At 37.4% G+C, this 23668-nt stretch overlaps 1 protein-coding gene across 11 annotated transcripts in view; it reads left to right on the plus strand.

Annotated features, from left to right (window-relative positions):
• The window catches only part of ADGRB2 (adhesion G protein-coupled receptor B2), a 266457-nt gene extending 243259 nt beyond the window's left edge, over positions 1-23198 (plus strand). For 4 of the 11 annotated variants that reach the window (XM_072418512.1, XM_072418566.1, XM_072418577.1 and 1 more), the window contains 11 exons: positions 518-584; positions 1649-1734; positions 6483-6578; positions 8185-8356; positions 9964-10059; positions 12954-13032; positions 13911-14548; positions 14838-14909; positions 15054-15149; positions 16390-16446; positions 22383-23198. In XM_072418512.1, coding sequence (XP_072274613.1) covers positions 518-584; positions 1649-1734; positions 6483-6578; positions 8185-8356; positions 9964-10059; positions 12954-13032; positions 13911-14548; positions 14838-14909; positions 15054-15149; positions 16390-16446; positions 22383-22544 — 1621 coding nt within the window. In that variant the 3' untranslated portion in view covers positions 22545-23198. The remainder of the gene's footprint in view (positions 1-517; positions 585-1648; positions 1735-6482; positions 6579-8184; positions 8357-9963; positions 10060-12953; positions 13033-13910; positions 14549-14837; positions 14910-15053; positions 15150-16389; positions 16447-22382) is intronic. The other 7 variants (XM_072418523.1, XM_072418549.1, XM_072418557.1 and 4 more) reach the window with 7 other exon arrangements.
• Positions 23199-23668: the final 470 nt, after the last annotated feature.

Raw genomic sequence — 23668 nt, forward strand, 5'->3', positions numbered from 1 at the left:
AGATCACAGTACTTCCCCTGCCAATGCCATCATCCGTTTTTCACTCCTAAAGGATGAAGCCATCTTTGTTCAGGGATCATACAGGGTCAGCATCCCTTTCTTGGATTGGAATGCTGGCTCAGTGCCCCCCCCCCCGCTCATGCTTACCCCTCACCTGGTCAATTGCTACAAAGTTACAACGTACAGTCTGATTACTAAGGATAAGTTCCTTTTGACTGTTGCAAACTGATGAAAAACTTTTGGTTTAAGGAATGTCACTTGATTGAGGCTCAGAGAAAGTTTTTTATTGATGAAAGATACAATATTTCTAAATTATATATTGTACCATTTATAATGACATGTAGGATATATCCATGCAGACTTCTTTTATCAGTTTTCCTTATGTTTTAGTAAAGTATGAAATGCTTTGCTTGTATAATTATCCCACATCTTCTGAAACCGCTTCAATCTTAAGACGATACAGAGTCAGTAAATACATTTCTCTTTTGTCTAACTACTTGTGTCATTTGACCCATAGCTGCTGGCTTTCTCTGGAAGGAGGGTTGCTCTACGCCTTTGTTGGCCCAGCAGCTGTCATTGTTCTGGTAAGCACTGTGACTGTCATCACCTTTGTCTTCTTCTGTACTGAACAGATATAAAATGTGATACCAGTTGGAGGTAACACTTTGCCTCATTCTGCCCTTTCCGTACATTTCATGCTGGATATAGAGCTTCAATTTGAGACTGGAACTTCTCTCCCTGTTATTATTCTCCTTCTTATTATTATCTACCACCGCTGTGTGACCTTGGGTACCTGTGCACAATAGGTCTGATTATCATGGTGAGCGAGGCAAATCATCCAATCATGTGAAGTAGACAGTTAATTCCCCTGTACATGATTGGATGTTTGGAGTGTGCAGAGCTTCACCTAATTTCTTTTCATTATAGTGAATTAGGTACAAAACGTGTAATTTTTCAAAACATACGAAAACTGACAAAAGTATATTAGTATGTTAAGTACAAATATCAGCAAACAAATACTGATGAAAAGATGTTTTTAGCCACAGATATTCATTGCTGTTATTGAAACTGAACTGTTGGTGGGCAAAATACATTTTGAATATAGCAAAAAAGTATTGCCACATTTTGTCTGTTAATATTTGCAAAGCAGTATATATTTGATCATACCTAACAAAAAACAGTTAGTATTTAAAAAGTTGTTTGGAAATATTTTAAGGGGGTTGATGAAATCGGTAATTACACAGTACATAAATATGTGTTAGTTTTACTATAAAGTTATACTTTATTTTTAGGTAGCGAGTTTTTAAATTGACCTTTGATTGCAGCACACTGGAGATTTAGACTGATGGTCAACATGGAGCATTCTCTCTGCAGCGCTGTTGATTGGAGCATTGTGCAGGGGCATTGGAATGCTAAAGACCTGGACCAATGTGTTCTGTTTCAGCAGTGGTCCACATCATTAGTCTCCAACCAGCACAAGGCATTTTACACCCAATCTGCAGCACAAACTAAAATAGATGTCCACAATAAATGCTGTTTGTGCAGCCTGGCTTCATTCCAGGATTAACAAAAGGAGGTTTTAATTGGGTTTTAAAAGTGTAATTGCTTTCGTCCACTACATTAACTTTTTTTTCTGACTATGCTATAGGTTAACATGCTTATTGGCATAATTGTATTCAACAAGTTGATGTCTCGGGATGGTATATCTGACAAATCAAAAAAACAGCGGGCTGGGTGAGTGCTTTTATCTTTTTAGGATTTTGGCTGTCAATATACATTGGATATGTTTTTGCATCATTTAATAGGTGTTGCACCAGTGTGGATTTGTGTCTTCAGTGTTAGTATGTGTCAGAAGTTTAACATGCTGTATGTACAATGTTGTATAGTCTGTGATTTTTTTTCTTTAATTAGTGTTTATTTGTAATGTTGATATATTCCTGTCTTGAATGGCTAAAACTGAATGGCTGAATAAACTATGATCATTTATCCTCTTTACCTAAAATAGTATCTAGGGTCAGTCTCTAAAGAATAAGAGTCCACCTGAAGAAAAATAAAAAAAGCCCTAAATGAATGGGTACTGTCTATTTCTCAATTTCCAGATGCCTGGATATTATGCTGACCTCAAGTTGTTGAAACATTTTAAGTCACTGACCTGGAACAATTATGCAAATCTGAAGATTCAGAGTGTGATTAAAAGTACTTATCTGCTTATGTGTCCTAGGTCAGTGATTAGGTTCTCTTTTTTCCCCTATAATAAATGGCTTAGGTTGTAAAATAACACTAATAGATGTGAGGGATTCTGACTCAAGAGAATAAGTGTAAACTAGAGACATGGAAGTATTCTGAAGTATGTGAATATGCATCTGGACAAAAAGCTTGCTTGATCTTCCCTGCAGTTTATCTGAATAGAACATGCAGCGTTTGGTACATTCAGAGCAAGAACATTGGTCCAAACACAAACTTTTCAACAGTTTTTAATGATGGTCATCCTCTCAAAATACTGCATATTACCAAATATCTCTAAAACTACATTTCTGTTTAACTTGAAGTGGCTTATAAAATACAAATCAATAGATCTGCTTAACAAAATAAAATAATTTGTCATCTATGACCTCCACTTGAACATTAACTAGTTCCATGTTCTGGAAAACTGGTCATATTACAAAATAACATAGTGTCTTTTTCCAACTAACTAAGATTGCTGGAAGTCACTGTCTGTCCCCACCATTGACAACTACACCGTGTTGAAAAGGACTGGTGACATTCCAAAATAATTTTGTCTGTGCCCATCCTATATTATGTAATAATATGTTGTTTGTGCCCCCCTCACCTTCTAAAACCCTATAAAGTCAGTGGGACTGATTTAATAAAGCTTTCCAAGGCTGGAGAGGATACACTCATCAGTGAAGCTGGGTGATCCAGCACACCTGGAATGGATTTCTTCAAAGCCATTTGGTATTTGCTAGCAATGTTTTCAATTCTGGACCAGATTCCTTCCAGGTTTGCTGGAATACCCAGCTTCACTGGTGAAAGTGTATCTGCTCCAGCCTTGGAGAGCTTTGATAAATCAGGCCCGGTGTCTGCACATGCCCTTCTATTGACATTTATTAAACTCTCAAAGATTGGGTGGTCTAGCAAACCTGGAATGGATTTCCTAAAAATTCTATGCTATCATTTGGCAAATGTTTTCACTCCTGGACCATATTAATTCCGGGTTTGCTGGATCGCCCAAGTTCACCAATGGTAGTCTATCTTCTCCAGCCTTGAAGAGCTGTAATAAATCAAGCCAAGTGTCTGTACATGTCCCTACCACTGATGCCTACACCATGTTGAAGAGGAATTGTCACTTTCCAGAATAATATGCTGTCTGTGCCCACCCCCTAAGACTATTTGGAGTCAGAGGGGGATTTCTATAGCTAGTTGCCACAACCATTGACAGGTACACCATGCTGAGGAGGAATGACCACTTTCCTGTTATCTGTACCCATCCCTTAAAATAGCTGAGAGTCACAAATGTAAAAGCCCCCATCATTGACACCTACACTGTATTTGGTTTACATTCCTTTACAATAATGATTAATTAAAAAGGATAGATAATATTTAATGAATTGTTCTGCAATGTATAAAAAGCCTGCTTAAACTAAATCTGACTATTTAGAAACTAGTGTGCACTTATCTTACTGCTGGCCCAACACAGCCATTCTTTGGTTTGCCAGATCAACAACATTACCTGATAACTCTGTAGTATTTGGATCAGCTGTATTGGATTAGTGTTTAAAGGTGACAGAAAGTCCTTCCTGCCTTCCAACCTGTTAAATAATTGCCAGTCATTCTAGCCAATCCCTCTCTGTTCCCAATGACAAACAGTGGCAGGTGCCAGCGCTACCCATGACAGGCAGATGCCCGGGGGGATTTCTATAGCTAGTTATCTCCAGCTGCTTTTAGACAGGCTGATTATTCAGGGAAGCCTGGCTTCTTCTTTGCCTAAAGAGGCACAATGGGTAACCAAGCCTTATCATTCTCCTTAGTAATCAGTCAATGTCTAAACTGCAGGAATGTGATGGAAGTACTTACCTTCTGGACGGCAGAATAATATTATATCATGGAAAATTAAAAGAAATTGTAAAAAATCTTTTAAAGTAAAATAAGTGCACTTTTAAATAAAAACAAGATTTTTTTTCTGTGTGCAATCTACAGCATTTTAAAGAACCATACCACCTTGTTACAACCACCTTGTTACAAATACCATAAATTGGCACACTGTCAGTTACATTTAAAACACCCAGCACGTTTAAAAGCTCCTATGCATGTGTTCGGACATATTGAAAAATGAAAATCATCTGCCATACAGATGGGTTGATCTAAAGATGCTGATTGACATCATTTTTATGATCGGCCACTTACCACAGCAGAATCTTAAAAGGGGGCAGGGAGCACTGGGTAAATTTTAAAGTTTATTCGTTTTTTGACAATGAATGTTGTAATGAAGGTACATTTTTCACATCTTTCATGCAAAGATTTTATACACCTGTATTGATGATTTTTTGGGGCTTAATGTAGTAATGGTGCATATTGACCTATCACAAGCAGCATTTTACTGCTGAATAACTCACTTTTAACAGATAGATGCAATGTGTAATAACCTTACTTTCACATATAATTTCAAAACTTTAATATCAAAAGAAGGTTAGAGTTTTCCATAAAGACAGTTCTAGATTGACTGATTTTAGGTTCCTATGTTTCAAGTGTCTTTGTGCCTGTATGTTAGCATACTGTCCGTGTGTTTTGTACACCTCCTTTTGTCATGAGTGGATATATCATGTTCCAGAGATCCCAGGTTACTGTGTGCCCTCCTGACAGTATCTCTGTTACCCAGTTTTAGCAAACATATCAAAAAGGTCCGGGGTTCTCAAGTTGTTGCTGAATTACAGGCCAGACATAAGTCAGAGTTTAGCAACAACTGCAGAACCACAGGTGGCCATATACAAAGGGTGATATTAAACATTCCTAAGCATTGCATTTTATCATTTCAATATATGAATGGTGGCATATCCAGTAGCCTCCCAGTGCCATACTTTGTTTCAGTTGTACCTACTGAGGTAGCGGTAATATAATATATATTTATAGGCTCCACTTTATGGGGGAGACAAAAGGCAAATGATTACCACTTTTTGATGTCCACTGGAAAATGAATCACGGTGGATTAGCCTTGAGGTAGATGATGTCCTGATAGTTACAAGGACAAACAGATAAGAATAAACTCAGGACATAAATTATTAAAAAGGATATTAGAGCTCAGTCAGCTAAGTCACTTATTGTTTATTCTTGAATGAAAAAAAAAAAAGTACCTTGAACTGAAGCACTATGTCTGGCACTTAATATCATGTGATAGGTCAACCATCCTATCATTTGATCAGGGGCATATATGATTTATAAAGGCTATAAGGCTAGCTGGTTAGCAGCTTTGAATGAATTGCTTAGCTTATCTTCTGATGGATCTTCAACCTAAGTGTGACTCTACAACATGTTTGATACATGTATATAGAAAAACAAATATCCTTGCCATTATATTAATATATATTTTTCTGATGTATAATGTTGTAAAATGATGTTGCAAGGTCATATACACAATTTTGACCCAATGGTGTAACCTTTTAACTTAATTACTAGTGGGTTATGCTCAAGTCCAGAACTGCCAATTGGCAAAAACCTATATGTGAGGTGCAAATGCCCATCTTCCCTATTCCAACTCAGACATATGTCCCTGGTTAAAGTTATGGGACTGGGGCTGTCAGTCACTCATTTTACATGCACTACATGCAGTATTATAATGTATATGTAGGGTGAAAATAAGATTTTTTTTTTTTGGTCAAAAGCCCTGTGTGTATGGCCAGCCTAAACTGGAAAAAAGGGTGATGATGATGGAGGTTCCTTTTCCTTGTATCCATCTCATGCTAACCAGGTGCTGCCTTCCTGCTAGTCCAGAGCTGATCTAACACACTGCCTTTTATTTCTCTCTCCCATCTTCACTCTTTATTATCTCTCTCATTCGCCCTACACTTTTCTGTGGCTTCTTCCTACTGTCTCTATACTCCTCTTATCTGCTCCTTCCTGTCTCTCCCCTTGCCAATCCAACCTCCTTCATTCCCCATGTACTCTAATTCTGTATAATGGATTTTATATTGATGTGTAAATTTGTCTTCTTTTATGCATGCATTAAACTGTATGTGCTGTTTTGCATGAATCACACACAATATATAATCTGTGCTTTTTAATTTTGTATCACCCTTTTAATTTGAAATATTTAAATATATATTGATCCATAAATCTATCTACATCTGTAAATGTAATTTGGACCTGGCTATCTGTATTTTTTATCTTGCTGGTAAAATGTTCCTGATCCTCTTCGTCTTATTCCTGTCTTTTATATGAACTACCACTACTCTGCATGCTCCTGTGCTTGTTGTGATGTGCTCTTGCAGAATTGAGATTTCCTGCAGGAACCTGCCTCTGATTTGTTCCACATGTGGAGTTCTGCCCAGTGCAAAGCTATCTGCAGCTACTGCCAGCAATGCTGTGTTAGTCTTCTGTGCTCTGCCTCACTCTTAACTGCACACATCACAGCAGGACATACACTTATTCACTTATTACTATGCAGAGGATCTAAGTTAGTTTGCAAATGTCTCCACTATCAAACAGTTAAAGGAATTTTAGGGGTTATTTCCTTCTAAGTTCTATACACACTTCAAATTAAATGTAATTCCAACGTTATAAAAATGTTTCAATGTAAGGCACACAAATAAATGGTCCAATGTATAAATAATATGTATCACCTATAGTGTCTTGTTGGGCTTTGAAGTATCCACTGTGCCCAGCTGAACGTTTTAAAGTATGGTGTGCATGTGTATGTAGAATGTAGCTGTCTATTGTAGGGAAGAGAAGAATAAAATGGAATTCCAATCAAAATCTTTTTTCTTCTAATTGTTGATAGAGTAGTGAAGTAATAAAAAAAAATATTTCTTTTCACTTCTTGTTTTAGAAACACATAGATATAGGATAAACCTTATTTAAGCCACTCTTGTACCAATAACAACTCTATTTTTCCTTACTTTCCGACCTGGTGACAAAAGTTACTGAAAAACATGTCTGACAGACCTTCATCCCTTCACTTTTCTGCCAAAAAAAAGGTTTAAGTTGGTTTAGCTTGTTCCATTTTAGGCCACCACTTACCTCCTAATGGCTAAATCCAAAGACAACACAGCAGGTAAGCTGTTTTACAGCTGTGCTGTAGTTCTGCTAGAACACAATGGATATTTCAAAGGTTGTATGTACACAAAGAGAATAAATAATAAATACTGTTTTCAAATGTGATAACTATGGCCCCAGCCCAATTTTAACAGAAAGGTAGATTTTGGATTTAATTGACAGGCAAGGGAGGTTGTGCAAGAGGTCACTGTGTGTTAGTTGTCACCTGCACAGTGTGGTGTCTTCTCTGTACAAGTTCTGAGTAGTGTGCCTGTCACCGGTCTCCTCTCGTGTCTCCTAAGTCACATTTACCCTCTAATTGGAAGAGCTCCGTTACAGATCCTTTTCCAATCCTTTCATCTGCATGACACCCATGGAGACATCTAATGCTCCTGTCACTTTCCGGAGGCTAGGAGAGGTAACCCATACCAGCATTACCCAGCACACCTAACTGAAGTCAGGGGAAACTGCCACAAGCAGAAATTTGTCAGCACTGCGACTGCACACACCTAACCTGGGATTCTTAATCTTTTATCTCTCCTCACCCACACCTCTGGCATTTTCGTTCATGTCGCTGCGCATTTTATTGTGTTGCCTACCACTCGCTTGCTCCTCATGGCTCTTCATTTCTGTGAACCTTTCTCTTTCTAATCAATCTTCCTGTTCCAACTACATTTCAAAATCCTTTTTACTTTTCCGTGTTGTCTGTTCTTCAATTCATTTTCCCCTTTCATATTATTTCCTGTGTTTCTGACATCTTTTTTTTTCCCACATCCTATTTTTGTTCTCACATTTTTATTGATTTATATTTTTTTTTATTCTTTCTTCTGTATCTTTTCTCACACTTTCCATTATCATTCTGTCTTTTCTCTAATTTCCCCCTTCTCTCTCTCTCAATATCCCTTCTATATGCACCGTGTCTCCACTCCCTTATCACAGGGCATCTCTCTGGAGCTCCTGCGTGGTCCTTCCTCTCCTGGCCCTTACGTGGATGTCTGCAGTTCTAGCCATGACCGACCGTCGATCCATTCTCTTCCAAGTCCTCTTTGCAGTGTTCAATTCTGTGCAAGGCTGCGTGATTATCACTGTTCACTGCTTCCTTCGTCGAGAGGTAAAAACCTGCCTTCCCTTCTTATAGTATATGTTTCTCCTACTTGCCAAAAAGGCCAGTAATTTATGTGTCTACAAGTATTGAAAGCTTGAGATAACAATTGCCTGCCTGTCTGTTTTTAGTTAAATTCAGCAACAGTCATATTTCATGCATGTACATACACCTGTACATGCATGTACATGGGTAATACCTGTCTGATAGTTCTACCATTGGGATAGAACTTTCAATATCTTTTTTCATAATTTGTTAATCATGTATTACCAATTGGGCCTGATTTATTAAACCTTTCCAAGACTGGTGAAAATAGACTATCATGGAAGAACTTAGGTAATCCAACAAACTTGAAATGGATTTCTTGAAAAGCATTTACTATTATCCAGGTTTGCTGCATAACCCAGGTTGACCCATGACCATCTATCTTAGTCTTGGAGAGCTTTAGTAAGTCAGACTTATTGTGTTTATGTAACTGGCATCCCATGCAGGTGACCAATGACAGATGCACATCTAACCACCCTCCAAGACTATGCACGCTCAAGTATTTACATAAACCAAACAAGCAGTATAATCACTCTAGACCAATCCCTCACTGGGTTCTGTAGCTATAGGTATTGTGAAGAAATGTATCTTCAATAATCATTACAAAAAGCACTGGAATCACATCTTCTCTCACCAAATGTATTTGGCAAAAGAAACTTGCAGCATGCCAGTCTTGTAATATAAAATGACATCAGTTAGTATATGTCACTAGTAACTTTATTTTATTATTTTTGCCATAAAAATAAGACACATTTAAGGCAGTTATTATCACAGTTACAAAGCATTCACTGGTGGTGAACTAATTATTGTCACACATGCATCTAATGGATTCACATGTTTGGTGACAGTCCCATCAATGCATTGTAAATATGTTGGTTGGTGTTGTATGAACAAAATAAATTTGTTCTTATTAATTGCATGACAAATCTCAAAAGTATTTCTTACTGTACTGGGCAGATTGTACTACAGAATGGTGTTTCTTTGCATTGTTCATCAGTGACAGCTATAACACCCTTTCCCCATACTCACACTTTGTGTCATAGCTTCAGTAGATCACTGTCATTAGGATAAGGACAAATGAGGTGCAATATATAGAGCTGTTCTTTAAAAAACATTATGTGAAATCAACACACAGAACATTTAGGAGATGTCTTTGTATGCTGTTATGGTCTTTTAAAATTACTGCCAAAAGTCTGTAATGGTATATTATTTATGCTAGTGTGATAAAAGTACTGGCAAAAGCAGGAAATTATTTGCCCATAAATGAAGTGTGACCGCATAAAAAATAGGGTGTCTCCATTAACATTTAATAAATACCTTGTGACTGCCAGGAAAGGTTGCAGTGGACACTATGGCTGTGATTAAGGATCATTACTCTAGATGAACTGATGTGATAAAAGACTTTATTTCCCTCTTACTTTTGTGCTTCATCACCCATCAATTTGGTTGAGTGTATGAATAAATTTAGTCACACAAACTAGAAACTCCTGCAGAGCACCCCATTGAGCATAGACCATTTATAAATCTGCATTCATCTAGTATCTACTAACTGGTTTGTTTTTTGTGGACAGATTCAAGAAGTGGTGAAATGTCAAATGGGTGGGTGCCGCAGTGATGAAAATGAGGATTCTCCAAACTCCTGTAAAAATGGGCAGCTTCAGATAATGGTAGGTATATAATAAGTACATGCAAATCTGTATTCATTAATACACAATTATTATTTTTTGTTGCAATGCAAGCAAGTACCTTGATGCTTGAGTATGAGCAACACAAAGATCCTATCAGTTATTGTGCTGACAAGGATGCAGGTAAACAGATGAGTTCACTGTGCTCCCTCTCCTTTCACTTATCAGAAACAAGGGAGGCAAGACTATGACAGCCTGGGTTCAGGGTAAGTGGGATGAAAAATGCTGGCTGTCATTCAACATGGGAAACTGAGGACATCTAGTGGAAGAAAAGAAGTACTGTGGGGGGTGGGGCTACTGTGAACTAAATGTGAATATTACACATATTACAATATTACAGTTCTTGTAATGGGCTAAAAATTTTATGAAATGTATGTTGATTGGGGTTTTACTTTATGAAGGTATAACAGTATAACACTAACAAAAGGCTCATGTTTCTTCTTTGTAAGCCACACCCCAAACTGCCAGCAGTAGGCTCCCTGCATTAAAAAATAAAGGTATTTCATACAGAGTATGCTTGTCTCCATGTAAATGGTGTCAAATATTTTGTTTGTCCCCAGAATGAATTGTAATAAAGAATTGCTCCCAAGGTTATTCAGTTTGGTTGTTTAGCGAAGCTTTTCATAGATAGGATTACAACTTCATTGTCTGTGTTTAAAGAATAAGTAGACCTTTTCATTTACAGCGCCTTCTACTCTTTTTAATTCTGGCGTGTTCTTCTTTTCCTTTTGAACACGCTTTCACCTTTACTGTCTGTTGTACTACCTAATTCATTTTTTTTTCTTTCTAAATAGTATAAAAGGAAAAACAAATTTAAACTAAGCAAGCATAGTTTTCAAAAAATGAAAGGGCAATTAAAAAAAAAATCTTTGTACTTGATTTACTGATTTGAACTTTTTAAAGTAATGAATTACTTATCTGACCTTTAGTCAATCTGGTATAAAATTGGAAAGCAATAGAGGCCCCAGCTCTGCATTTGTTTCAAGTGTCATATTTGCAGTTTTTCTGATTTAATTATGCTAATTTATGTGGTTCTTTAAATGCTTCAACGCAGATCAAAAGATGCCCTACTAGATGGCCACCATCAAAGCTATGTAAGCTTTAAGCCTACTTATAGAGTGCTTTTGTAGTAAGGTGCTTGAAAGCTGAATCATGTACAGAACAGAATCACAAGAGATCTGCAGCATTATTCCAGATATTCTAAATTTCCTCACACTGACTTTAGGCGGATTCTTCATTCCTACATAAACATACCAACCTGAACCAATTATCCTTCTCAAATATCTTCTCATTCTGCAAGTATACAGCATCTCAGAGCAGAATTGCTTTCCAGATCTAATCTAGTTTACACAAACAATGCACACATATTGTGTGTACACATACATGTAGAGAATACAATACAAAAGCTAAATTATGTATGTCATACATATTTTTACCTAGCTCAAAGAAGATAAAAGCAAATATACCTTTTCCAGTCCAAACCTGCAATATTTTAAACATCACTTGTGTTTAAAAAAAACGCAATAAACTAGTACAAACATTCTATTTTTCAAGACCCTGGTTTAAACCAATATCTTTTTGTTTATTTACCCCCAGTTACCCCACACCCAGGGCCAGATTTAAATAAATTAAGGACATGGGCATAATTCCAATTGGAGCCCTCTTGGCTGGAATCCTGAAGATCCCTAATGTGATCCATTTCATAGGGGGCAGAATACTATTTTGTGCCTTTCTAAATTTTTGACCAGCAGTTAAACATTTTTTGAAGCATAGAGTTCATTGATTTTAAATTAGAAACATTTAGTAATCTAGTAATTTAATAACAATTTTTAATTTTTGAGATACAAGGAGAGGACAAACAGAGGAATGATTGGAGGAAAAGCAAAGTGAAGGAAAGTTGGCAAAAGGAAACATATGTAGCGATAAAGTGATGAGGGGATTTAAAATGTTTTACCTTCTAACTTCTAAATTTAGAAGTCAGATCATTCCATGAATGTCAACTAATTTCACAGAGGGGAAAATTGTGGGATAACAAAGAATAAAAAGAAAGAAAGGAAATGGATGTTTATTTGCTGGAGTGTAAAACATCTGAAATGAACTATCAATGCTTATTCTTTACATCTACTTTTTGCTCAGTATTAGGAGGCTGTGGGCAGGAAGGGTATGACTTGTGTGCTCTTAGGAATATAGAGACCGTCAGCAACTGCTCATTTTGTCCACCTCAATGCTGGCCCTGCCTGCACCTATTTTTAAAAAAATCCTTTTACCATGCCCTTTAGCAGCAGAACTTAGTGGCATAAGTGGAATTAATTCTGATAATTTTTTAAAATCACAATTTCATTGTTTCAAGAGAAATAGTCAGCTTTCGTTAAAAATTGGGATACTGGAACCGACATGCTGACAACCTCTTTGATCTGTAGCTCCCACAAACAACTTGTAAGCCTCCAGGAGTGGCAAACCACATTGCAGGTCAAATTTTGCACACATTGCTCTTGTATTTGTGGTGGTAGTGCCGGTTTTCCTCTGCATGGCCAGAAGAAAAATCACTTTCAGGAAACATGCCTCAACCACACTGCAACTGTGACACAAACACAACAAAAAACACTTGCATAAAGTGGTTTCCAACCAATCCCATACTGTTGAATAGGAGCAGTTTGTAGTGTGTTTGGGCATGCATTTAACAGCTGCCCAATTTATTACCTTATCATAATTGCCATGAAGATTCTGCATTAAAATAGTTTTTTTTCTTACAGTAAAGAGCTAGCTTATCCATTTAGGAAGATGCTTTTGTAACGTGATGACTGCTAATCACAATCACTGCTAAGACAAGTAAGGACTATGTCAATGTTTCTAAGTATACTCTCATGTCCCCGCAGACAGATTTTGAAAAAGATGTGGACTTAGCATGTCAGTCTGATGAGAAGGCCTCCTGGTACACAGCACATGGGGAAACTGGTGAGTTGAATGACTAAACGTAATATCTGTCTAGGGCTGTATTTATAAAACAGCGAATCCGACATTCCCTCCAACATTCCCCTGGTAGGAATCAATTACTGCCATTGAAACTCATGGACTTGAAAGATTGCCATGAGGGAATGTTTGGGGGAATGTCCTATTCCCTGTTTTAAAAATCAAGCCATGTTTTCAGGCAAAAACAGTCCAAAGATTAATGTGGCCTTAAAATGTGATCATCAGAAATTTTAATAGAATAGCAAAAGCAGACCTGCTGCCATCACCACGTTCAAAACACTGTCTAGTGGTGATACAGGGTGATTTATCAGTAATATCCATAAACCATTATATCCATTATATGCATAGGTAATTATAAAAGGTAGCCTGTACTGTATTGAAATACAGTAAAAAAATAAATCTGCCATTTCAGCCAATACATGTATGTTGTGCATTAAAAACACACACATACCAATGCAACCAGAAACAGTATAGATTGTAAACAGCCTATTCTAAGTGGCAGGATTACCAACACAAATTTCTGACAGTGATTTCCAGATAGAAAGCATGCATCCGGCCTTAAAATGTATATGGACATTGGCTAAGTTGGTTGCATGTGACTAGCACAGTGATGTTATTTGAGGCTTTAGCACGGGAACCTTAATGCATTCTTTTCCTAAAATGAGCAGGGGCTAAAATAACCATCTTGTATAAAACATATATACAAATATATGTATATTTACGTTCCATGGGATGATATATGAGATGTATGTCTTTGGTAAACCTAATAGATCCTGAGTTTTTTTAAATCTTTTTTAAAGGTTGTATGATAACTAGTGGGGGCAGTGTGGTATTCCATTGCATTAAATGTTTTTTCTTTTCAGTTTTATTTAAGGAACTGAACACTTGCCATCCCTCCAGTGTAACTGGAGCTCTCTCCCGGATCTCTTTAGACGATGAAGATGATCTAAAACTACATAAAGGGAGTGAAGGCCTCAGCTTTTCACACCTTCCTGGTAATCTCTCTTCTCAAGGAGGAATTTTGCTCCAGGTGCCCAAAATAACTCATAACCCAGTAAATGAGCTCAATGATCCACTGCCAAAAAAAGAAATCAATGTGGAGCGTGGACCCCTTTATCTGTGCCCTGAAGGAAACATGTGGCCCTTGGACTTTGGTGATTCACATCAGGAACAATCATTAGAAAGTGAATATATGGTGTTGCCCAGAAGGACTCTGAGTCTTAAACCATTTAATCGGGATCAAGGAAAACACAACATGAAGCTGGCAGATCTGACGAAAGGGCGCCAGCAAGGGGACACAGATAGTTACCCAAATTTCCTGTCAGTGGACCACATCAACGTTAATTTAACCCCACCCTATGTACCTGCTCAGCACCAGTTTGGGTTGCCATTTAAACAGCCACCCTCTGTCCGGCAGATCTTGGCATCAGAGATGAATGAGCGGAGTCGCACAATGCCCCGCACGGTGCCTGGTCCATCTCTGAGCGCTGGATCTCTCGAGGTGAGAGGTGGAAGACACCTCTTTGTTTGTATATGCACTTTTTGTAGAATGCTGCCTCTCACACCATGTCTCTCATCCTCACCATCGTTATCCTGTCTCCTTTCACTGGTTCCTCTTCCTCGTGGTGTTCATCACACCCCTTCGCCCCTTCGCTTGCTTTGTCCTGTTTTTGTTTGTCCCAAACTGTTCTTACGGCATGTCTCCGTCACTTTGTTTATATGTACACCTTTCTCCCTTCTCTCAATCCATCTTCCTCCCTTCCTCCCTTTTTCTTTTCCTCCTCACATAGAAACCACACCAACCTGTCCCTGTGTTTCTCCCCCAGCGGAAGCGATTGAGATACTCAGATTTGGACTTTGAGGTGAGCACTTTTACCCACACTTAAGGCCTACATCTGCATGGTAGCACTGGGATTTGAGATGCATGATACTTTTTCATGACATAAGCTACAAGGGCTGACAGCACTGAACTGCTGTATGTTAATGCTATAGTTGACTTTTTGCAGAAAGTGATGCACACAAGAAAAAGACACTCAGAGCTTTATCATGAATTGAACCGCAAGTTCCATACACTGGAAAGGTACCGGGATGCCAGTGCAAAGGTGCGCAAACACTCTTTTTCTCACAGCAAAAATGTACACTAAAAGACATGTCCTTTTTTTCATTTCTACAGCTAAGACAGATTCATTCTACCCAAAACTAAAACAAGCCTAGTGGAGACCACAGAAATTCTTTGTTTTAAGAACCATCACTCTCCTGTTACAGCACTTGCAGGGAGTATAAATATGACCGTAAAGTCCAAGATTCCCAGAGTTAGACCCAGTGCTTTCAGCAAAGCAACATAGATAGTGAGATACACCCTTCGTTTCTCTGCAATGCAAGTCTGTGAGTGCATACTTATGTTGATGAGTATGGCTGTCAATCAGTTCTGCTAACAAAGCACTTCAGTAGAAAACCCTAAAGCACCATTAATAAAAAAGGTATATAAGGCATTTCCTGTGAAAACAAATCAATCACATATAAAAGCAGAGGTACAGAACTATATAGCCATAAAATATGTAACTCTTTACTCAATTTTAACTCACCTGTCAGCTTCTAACTTATTGCTGCATTTGAATTTTGAGGTCTGTTGGACCATAACAGTGGTGTCTCACTTTCCATGTTGTATTTTTTTTGTATTTGTCCTACATTATGCAAAATGCAGCATGATAAGTGAGGTCTTGGTACAAGGAGGTGACATGGGTGATTTAACGCACCAAGGTCCACCACAACTCAAATATTTTTTCTTACGTGAATTGACCTTTTTAGTATATTTTGCACAAAGACAAAATTTCTCTGCCTATTGACATTTACAGATTAAACTGCTTTGCAATAGTGCTTGCTCTGATATGGGAAGCAAGGCATCATCCATATAAATCAATAAAACACGGTTATCTAGGGGCTAATTTAGCATGAAAAACATCACAAACTTGCATGAAAAGTCTTCAAGATATCGGAGAACAGTTTTTTACTGAGGAAAGAAAACTACCGCAAAACAAATACATCAAGTTTATTAAAGTATTATTTCAGTTTATTATACTTGCAGCCGATTAGATCCCTTGAACACTCTTCGGCTCTCCTGACCTATTGCCCCCTGCTCCTTCTTTCATTATACCATATTATGTCCTGATCTGATATCCCTAAACATTATTCAGTAGGCAGGCATGCTGCTGTTAGCATGACTGTTGCTTTGAGTACTATCTCATTGGCCATTCTACTACTGTTATTGACTTGGTACCATTACTGCCACTGTTTTAACTGACAACACTGCCATGTCTCTCTTCTGCTGTGTTTGTAATTCAGAGAGACAAACGCTGGAGCATATCCTCCGGAGGAGCAGTGGAGAGAACCTCAGCCAGTGTGAGTAACATTATTTACTATGTCAGAAATGAAGGAAACATATGTGCTTCTCATTTTGTTCTTCTTGCATACCCTGCAGGCCTTTGGTCCTGCAAGTTTCCAGTGATAGCTTGTTTACTTTTATCACATCCAATAAAATGAACATGACATTTTAAATGGAGTGACAGAATATGGTAGTCAAGCCACTGTCAGTACTAGGACAAACATACTTAATTACTTCAGTCTATTGTTGCTGATGATTTGTTCGGATACAAAACTGCGCTTGTTTGTTTTTCCTTGAGCTGAAAGATAAAAATAAAAATCTGTCCGTGTAGAAAATGTAAATTAATCAGTAGTACTAAACCAACTACATAGCATCTAACACTTTGTTAACACTAACCTCTTGTATGAAATGAATACCCTATGGCACATTTCTTGTGTATAAGGTTGAACCTAAAGAATAATGATTTTGTACCCCAGCCAGTGGTTCTGTTTAATTTCTGTCTCTTGAAGATAATAAAATATTAATGCAAATCAGAGATTACTTTAATTAAAAAGAAAAGAGCAATTACGGAATACCCACTGCCGTTTGATTTAATGTAGTATTATTTTTATGTCCCTTTGCTGTGTTAGCGTTATACCTTCATACTGTCAATTATTCGTTACAGTCTAATGGAATAAAAAGTGTAAATTAATGCTTAGTGCACCCAAAATTAATATTCCAGGTTGAATAGACCCCAGTTTTAGGCCAAGAAATCTCCCAGCCATAATTAAACCCTAGGGTTCCACAGAACCCTGGTTGAGAAGCACTGATATAGGCTTTTTAGCTTTATGCCATTCATTCCGCTACTCTTATATGTTTTATGTCACAGTGCATTGATGTATAATATATGTATATGTATATGTATATATATATATATATATATATATATATATATATATATATACTGTATATAGTTACATAGTAATTCAGGTTCAAAAAAGACCATCAAGTTCAACCACTAGGGAAATAAACATATCTCAGATATAAAACCCTATTCCTGAACCTTAAAATATTGATCCAGAGGGAGGCCTGGTACAAAACGAAAACCCTGGTACAATTCAATTTGTTCCAACAGGGGGGGAAAAATCCTTACTGATTCCATGAGGCAATCAAATGTTCCCTGGATCAACAGTCTCTGCTATCTTTACTTTAATGCTTTAATACCCTGTTATAGTCTGTGCTTCTAGAAAAGCATCCAGCTTTTTCCTAAAGCAATCTATGAAACTTGCTGAAACTATTTCCTATCCCCTATTCCACATTTTCAGACCTTAGAGTGAAGAATCCCTTCCTTATCTGGAGCCTTTTTCTCCAGGAGCAAAGAGTGCACTCTTGTTCTTTTGTAACAATCCTAAAGTGAATAGCTGGGAAGAGAGTTCTCTATATGGACCATTTATATATTGATATAGGGTGATCATATCCTCCCCCCTTATACGTCTCTTCTCAAGGGAGAATAAATTTAGTTCAGCTAATCTCTCCTCATTTTTTCCATTCTTTTTACTAGTTTAGTTGTCCTTCTCTGCACTCCCTCCAATTCAACATTCAATGTCCTTTTTGTGAACTGGTGCCCAAAACTGGACTGCATATTCCAGATGTGGTCTGACCAATGCTTTGTACAGGGCCTTTTTGTGAACTGGTGCCCAAAACTGGACTGCATATTCCAGATGTGGTCTGACCAATGCTTTGTACAGGGGCAGGATTATGTCTCCATCTCTGAAGTTTATTCCTCTTTTAATACAAGAAAGTACTTTGCTAGCTTTAGATATTTCAGCTTGGCACTGCTTGCTATTTCTAAGTCTATGATTTACCAGAACCCCAGATCCTTTTCTATTTCTGACTCCCCCAAATGTATCCCCCCTGGACAGTATGAAGCATGCATGTTGTTAGCCTCCAAGTGCATACCTTTACATTTCTCAATATTAAATGTAATTCGCCACTTGGTTCCCCAGTCAAACAGGACATCCAGGTTTGCTTGTAGATAATAGACATCCTGTAAGGATTTATTTCCATTATATAGTTTGGTGTTATCTGAAAACACAGAAATGGTACTTTTAATCCCAAACTCTATGTCATTTATAAAGATTTTAAACAGTAAAGGTCCCAACACTGAACCTTGGGGTACACCGCTAATAACCTTAGACCATTCAGAGTATTAATCATTCATTATAACTCTCTGGATGTGGTCCTTAAGACAGTTATCAATCTATGTACAGATTGGCTTTTCTACTTGCATAATAACCGTCTGTAGGGCACAGTGTCAAATGCTTTAGCAAAGTCCAAGTACACTATGTCAACTGTTACTCCACTGTCTATCTGTTTACTTATTCCTCATAAAAAGAGAGTAAATTTGTATGACAACTTCGGTCTTTCTTGAATCCATGCTGATTACCACTTATAATATTTTTTTCTAGCTGAAACTCCTCTAGCAGAATGTGGTTCTTTATCAAACATTCCAGGACCTTTTCAACTATGGACGTTAAACTTGCCCGTCTGTAGTTACTTGGTAATGACTTTGCTCCCTTTTTGAAGATAGGAACCACATTGGCCATACACCAATCCATTGGTACCATGCCAGGGATTAAAGAGTCTGTAAAAATTAGAAACAATGGATTTGAAATAATTGAGCTCAGCTCTTTGAGGACACGTGGATGTAATCCTTTAGGTCCTGGTGCTTTGTAAACCCTAATTATGCCCAACTGTTTCTCAGTCATATCAATTTTGAGCCTTTTTGTGGCAATTGTGGCTCATTTAAGGCAGTGACATTGCTATTAGCAATTTGGACTTCAACTCTGTCATTTTCCTTTGTGTACACAGAGCTAAAAAAAAGTGTTTAGTAAATCTGCCTTATCTTTATCCCCAGTTACCAACCCAGAGGCATCCTTTGAGAGGCCTACATGTTCATATGTGATCTTTCTGCTACTATTTTTTTTTAAAAATTGGGGATTGCTTTACTTTCCTTTGCAATCTGTCTTTCATTTTGAAGTTTTGTGCATTTATCTCCTTTTTATTTTTTTTATTATATATTTTGTTATATTCTTTATAGTTTTCAAATGATGAAGGTGATCCTTCATTTTTATATTCTTGGAATGCTCTTTTCTTATTCTTTATGGCTTTTTTAACATTAGTTGTGAGCCACATAGGGTTTACTTTTAGCCTCCTAAACTTAGCCATTGGAATATATTTTTTAGTGTGTTTGTGTAGAACAGACTTATACCATTCCCATTTTTGTTCTGTGTTCTTTGAGGACAATATTTTCTCCCAGTCCAAGTCACAGAGAGCCACCCTCTCTTAGCTCTCTTAAAATTGAATGTTTTTATCTTTCCAGTTTTTGCTTCCTGTTTACAGATTACATTAAATGAAATAATATTATGGTCACTGCTACCCAGATTCTCTTTCATATGCACATTGGTTATAAGCTCTGCATTGTTAGAAAGAACTAGGTCCAACAGAGAATAATTTCTAGGTGAGGCTTCTATAATCTGTACCATAAAATTGTCTTGTATTAAATTCATATAAATAAATTCATATTCAATTTCCTTTTGATATACCTGTAGTGCCATTACTTCAGTCAGTGTCAGGGTATTTAAAAGCTTCCAATATTAAAACATTGCCAGCCTATGCAGCCTTTTCTATCTGTGCTAGTAGTTGATTCTTTATTTCTTCCTTAGCACTGGGGGGCCTATAGCAGGCTCCAATAATTAATTGTGTATTATTCAACCCCACATTCAACTCCACCCAATATGTCTCAACCTCATCACATGCTCCATCAACAATTTTTCTTTCACATTCACTTTCAGATCACCTCTCACATACAAACACCAGCACCTATCCGTTTGATTCTGTCTTTACGAAAGAGAGTATACCCAGGAATATTGACAGCCCAGTCATGTAAAGAATAAAGCCAGGATTCAGCAATACCAACTAAGTCATAATGCTCTTCATTCATTAAGGCTTCACATTCCCCTATTTTGTTTGCTAGACTTCTAACATTGGTGAACAGGCTCTTTAAACCATTGTTGCATTTACCAGCACTGTTTGCCAAATCCTTTTGTTTTTCAGTACAATTAGTACTGTGCAATACAATGTTTGTGTGTAAAATGGAAAACTCCTTATATTTATCCATAACCCTCCCCTCAACTTTGCCCAATCCACCCTCCACTAGTGGCTGGCCCCTGTCTGACCTTTCTGACACCTTTTTTAACTGTCCCAGCCAACTCTGTCCTAGTTTAAATATCCCTCCACCATTCCCCTAAAACCTTCCCCTACCAGAGCAGACCCCCTTCCATTTAGGTGTAAACCATCTCTGGCATAAAGGTTGTAGCCCAATGAAAAGTCAGCCCAAACCCTTCCCTTCTACATCAAGACTTAGGCTATGCGTTTAGCTGTCTGTGCTCCCTCTGCCTCTCCTGTGTTGTGCATGGCACAGGCAATATTCCAGGGAGTATAGCCTTGGATGAGGGGATTTGGGAATCACACTATTCTATCAGACCTCCTGATCATAGAATATCCTATGCCAACCAATTGTCTATGCTTTCATGCATTGCTTTCCCACCCCTACTAGCATTTTACTAGCCAAGAGTGAGCTAGTTAGCAAGAGTGAGCTTCCTTAGTCTTTAGCACTACAGACCCTTTCTTTTTCCACAGAGGTGGATTGGACATGGTTGAAAACACTGCATGCCTTATCACTGAAATAGGTGCAGTAACCAAACTGACAGATCAAGGGGTAGTTTTTGCAGCTTTTGAACAAATACAACAAAATACTTTTATTGGTATTATTAACAGGCCAAAAAGCATCAATTAAAAAAAGTTTATTCTTAAAGTTCACATACACTTTAAATATATAAACATAACCTATGAACTCAGTTTCTGAAGCTGAAATGACTACTGATATGAACATTGAAATAAGATTATTCTGGTTTCTGTGGCTGCCATGCTTTAGGATCATTGGAAGTTTAGAAGGAACCATGCTCTGTGCAGACCTTCTCAATCCTTTGACAACTATGACATAATGAGAAAGGAGACTAATTTTGCTTAAACTGTATAGTTAAAATATCCATAGAGATAAAATAAATGTATATATTTATTTACAGAAATACAAAGGGACTGCAAGTAGTTTTTGTGTAACAAAGCTCTCATAATCCATAGTTTGTTTGAAGTGTTGCTATATGACTCTTTAATGAGTCTCTTGCTATTTAAAATTAGGTAGTAGAGTCACTTTGATTCATATACAGAAAGGGATTCTATCTTTATTCCAATACGTACTCAATTTTTTATCGTATTTGTGCTATGATGACTTAGTTATTTTCTCCACACTTAATACACTCATCAACGTCATCTTTTTCAAGTCCAACCATCAACATTGTCTGAATTAGCTATGTCCATTGATGCTGTTGGAGGAAGATACATTTATTGACTTCTCCAAATTTAGACTGACCTATCAATTTACTGAGGTCAGACACATCTATCTGAAAACTGGTTTCTTTCATTGATTTCCATGCAGTTCCATTTATCAGCAGATTCATCTATTGACTGATTCATTAATTCTTCTATCGATGTTCCCTCAGTTGCTGCTTCAGAGAAATGTATTAATATTATGATGTACAGATTTTTTTTCCATCGCTGGGCTAGGAATGTCACCCATACAGGCCATGCATGTGAGTGCTCATAAGCTAATTAATTCCATGATTTCTACAGGTGCATTTCATTCCATATTGGCAGGTTATGTTATTAGGATTAATGGTTGTGTATTATTGTCATTTAATCTAAAATGAAATATAGAAACTTCAAAACATTAATTATTTTTCAATGTATTAAATAGAAATGGAAGAAAACCAGATTGCAATAGCACTAATGCATTGTAATAGCCTTACAAAAAATATAGATTTCTGTTGCCTGACCTCTGATATTCACTTACCAGGAGAAGACAAGCCCAGCTGGGCCTCATCAGAAGGTTTGGGATAGTTACAGAGCACGTTCTTCACAGATCCATGACCGCCTGGGCCTACGATGTGTAGACTGGGAACAGCCTCCTCGTATTTCCATGGATGTGTCAGATGGTGATTATCAGACTGAAGTATAAGACAATCTGTCCCTGTGCCCATGAATTGATCAACCTCTTGGACTCCAGCGGATTGCCTTCTCCCAAGAAATTGTGACAGGGTGTGCTGGTTTTAAGCCCACAGAGGATTACACTTAGCTAATGGAGTACCCACTGAAAATGCACTGGAATCTCTGTAACACGATACAACAGCAGAGTCAAATGTGAGCAACAAGAAGAATGATGGTCGATAAACGGATGTAGTGGCCTTGTGGAAGCCCTGATTTTAAGATGGTATATCCAGGATCACTATTCCTCTTTGATATTCAGAGGAGCCAAGCAGCAACAAGCTGATTTTTTTTTCTTTAAATGCACACATCTGTTGTCCTGTCACACAACTTCCTCTGTTCTGCTTCCTGGACATTGCTTGTCAAGTGACCACTTTCTTCCAGTTTTTTCACCTCCCCCCTCTCCTGCCCCTGCCATTTTTAGGTAGGGATGATGAGCTTAGTCTTGCCATCATGAACTTCTAAAGAAGATCAGCTCAAAAAGACTAAACTGACATCTACAACTCCTTACTGATATTTCTAGGCAACTGGGCAGTGGGGAGGGGGCAAGGTGGCACTGGGTTTTAAAAATGCCTAGAATTTGTTTAAAATGAGATAAAAAAATAAAAAAAAATCTTTTGAAACATGATTTGAGGTAAGTTGTTGGCTTTTTAACGTCTACAATGACTTTAAATTAATATTTTTACATATATTTTGTATATAGAATATGTCAAGAAAGTTCAACTGACAACACTGCAAAATATTTGTTTTGCACCACTGCTCAAACCTTCAACATGGAGTAGAATGAATAACAAAAGGGCTGTAAGGTTGAAAAATGTCTTCCCCCATTCATGACCGGGTCATTGATACCAAGGTGCCTAGGCCAAATTGTGTTTTTTTCACATTAGGTGGGAAAGGAAACCTTACTAATTTAGTTTCCTAAATATATTTAGGAGATATAGAGCGTTTATATAAACTGCTACTCTATATTTTTTTTAAAATAATTTTTATTGAATATTTCAACAGAGATTAAAATTACAGGTACAGTAACCAAAAACATTAATCAACACTGAGAGTACAGAAAACAGAAAGAAGAGGCGAAACATTCAAAGAAAACAC

The sequence above is a fragment of the Pyxicephalus adspersus genome, chromosome 1 (assembly GCF_032062135.1).
Source record: "Pyxicephalus adspersus chromosome 1, UCB_Pads_2.0, whole genome shotgun sequence".
Classification (NCBI taxonomy): Eukaryota; Metazoa; Chordata; class Amphibia; order Anura; family Pyxicephalidae; genus Pyxicephalus; species Pyxicephalus adspersus.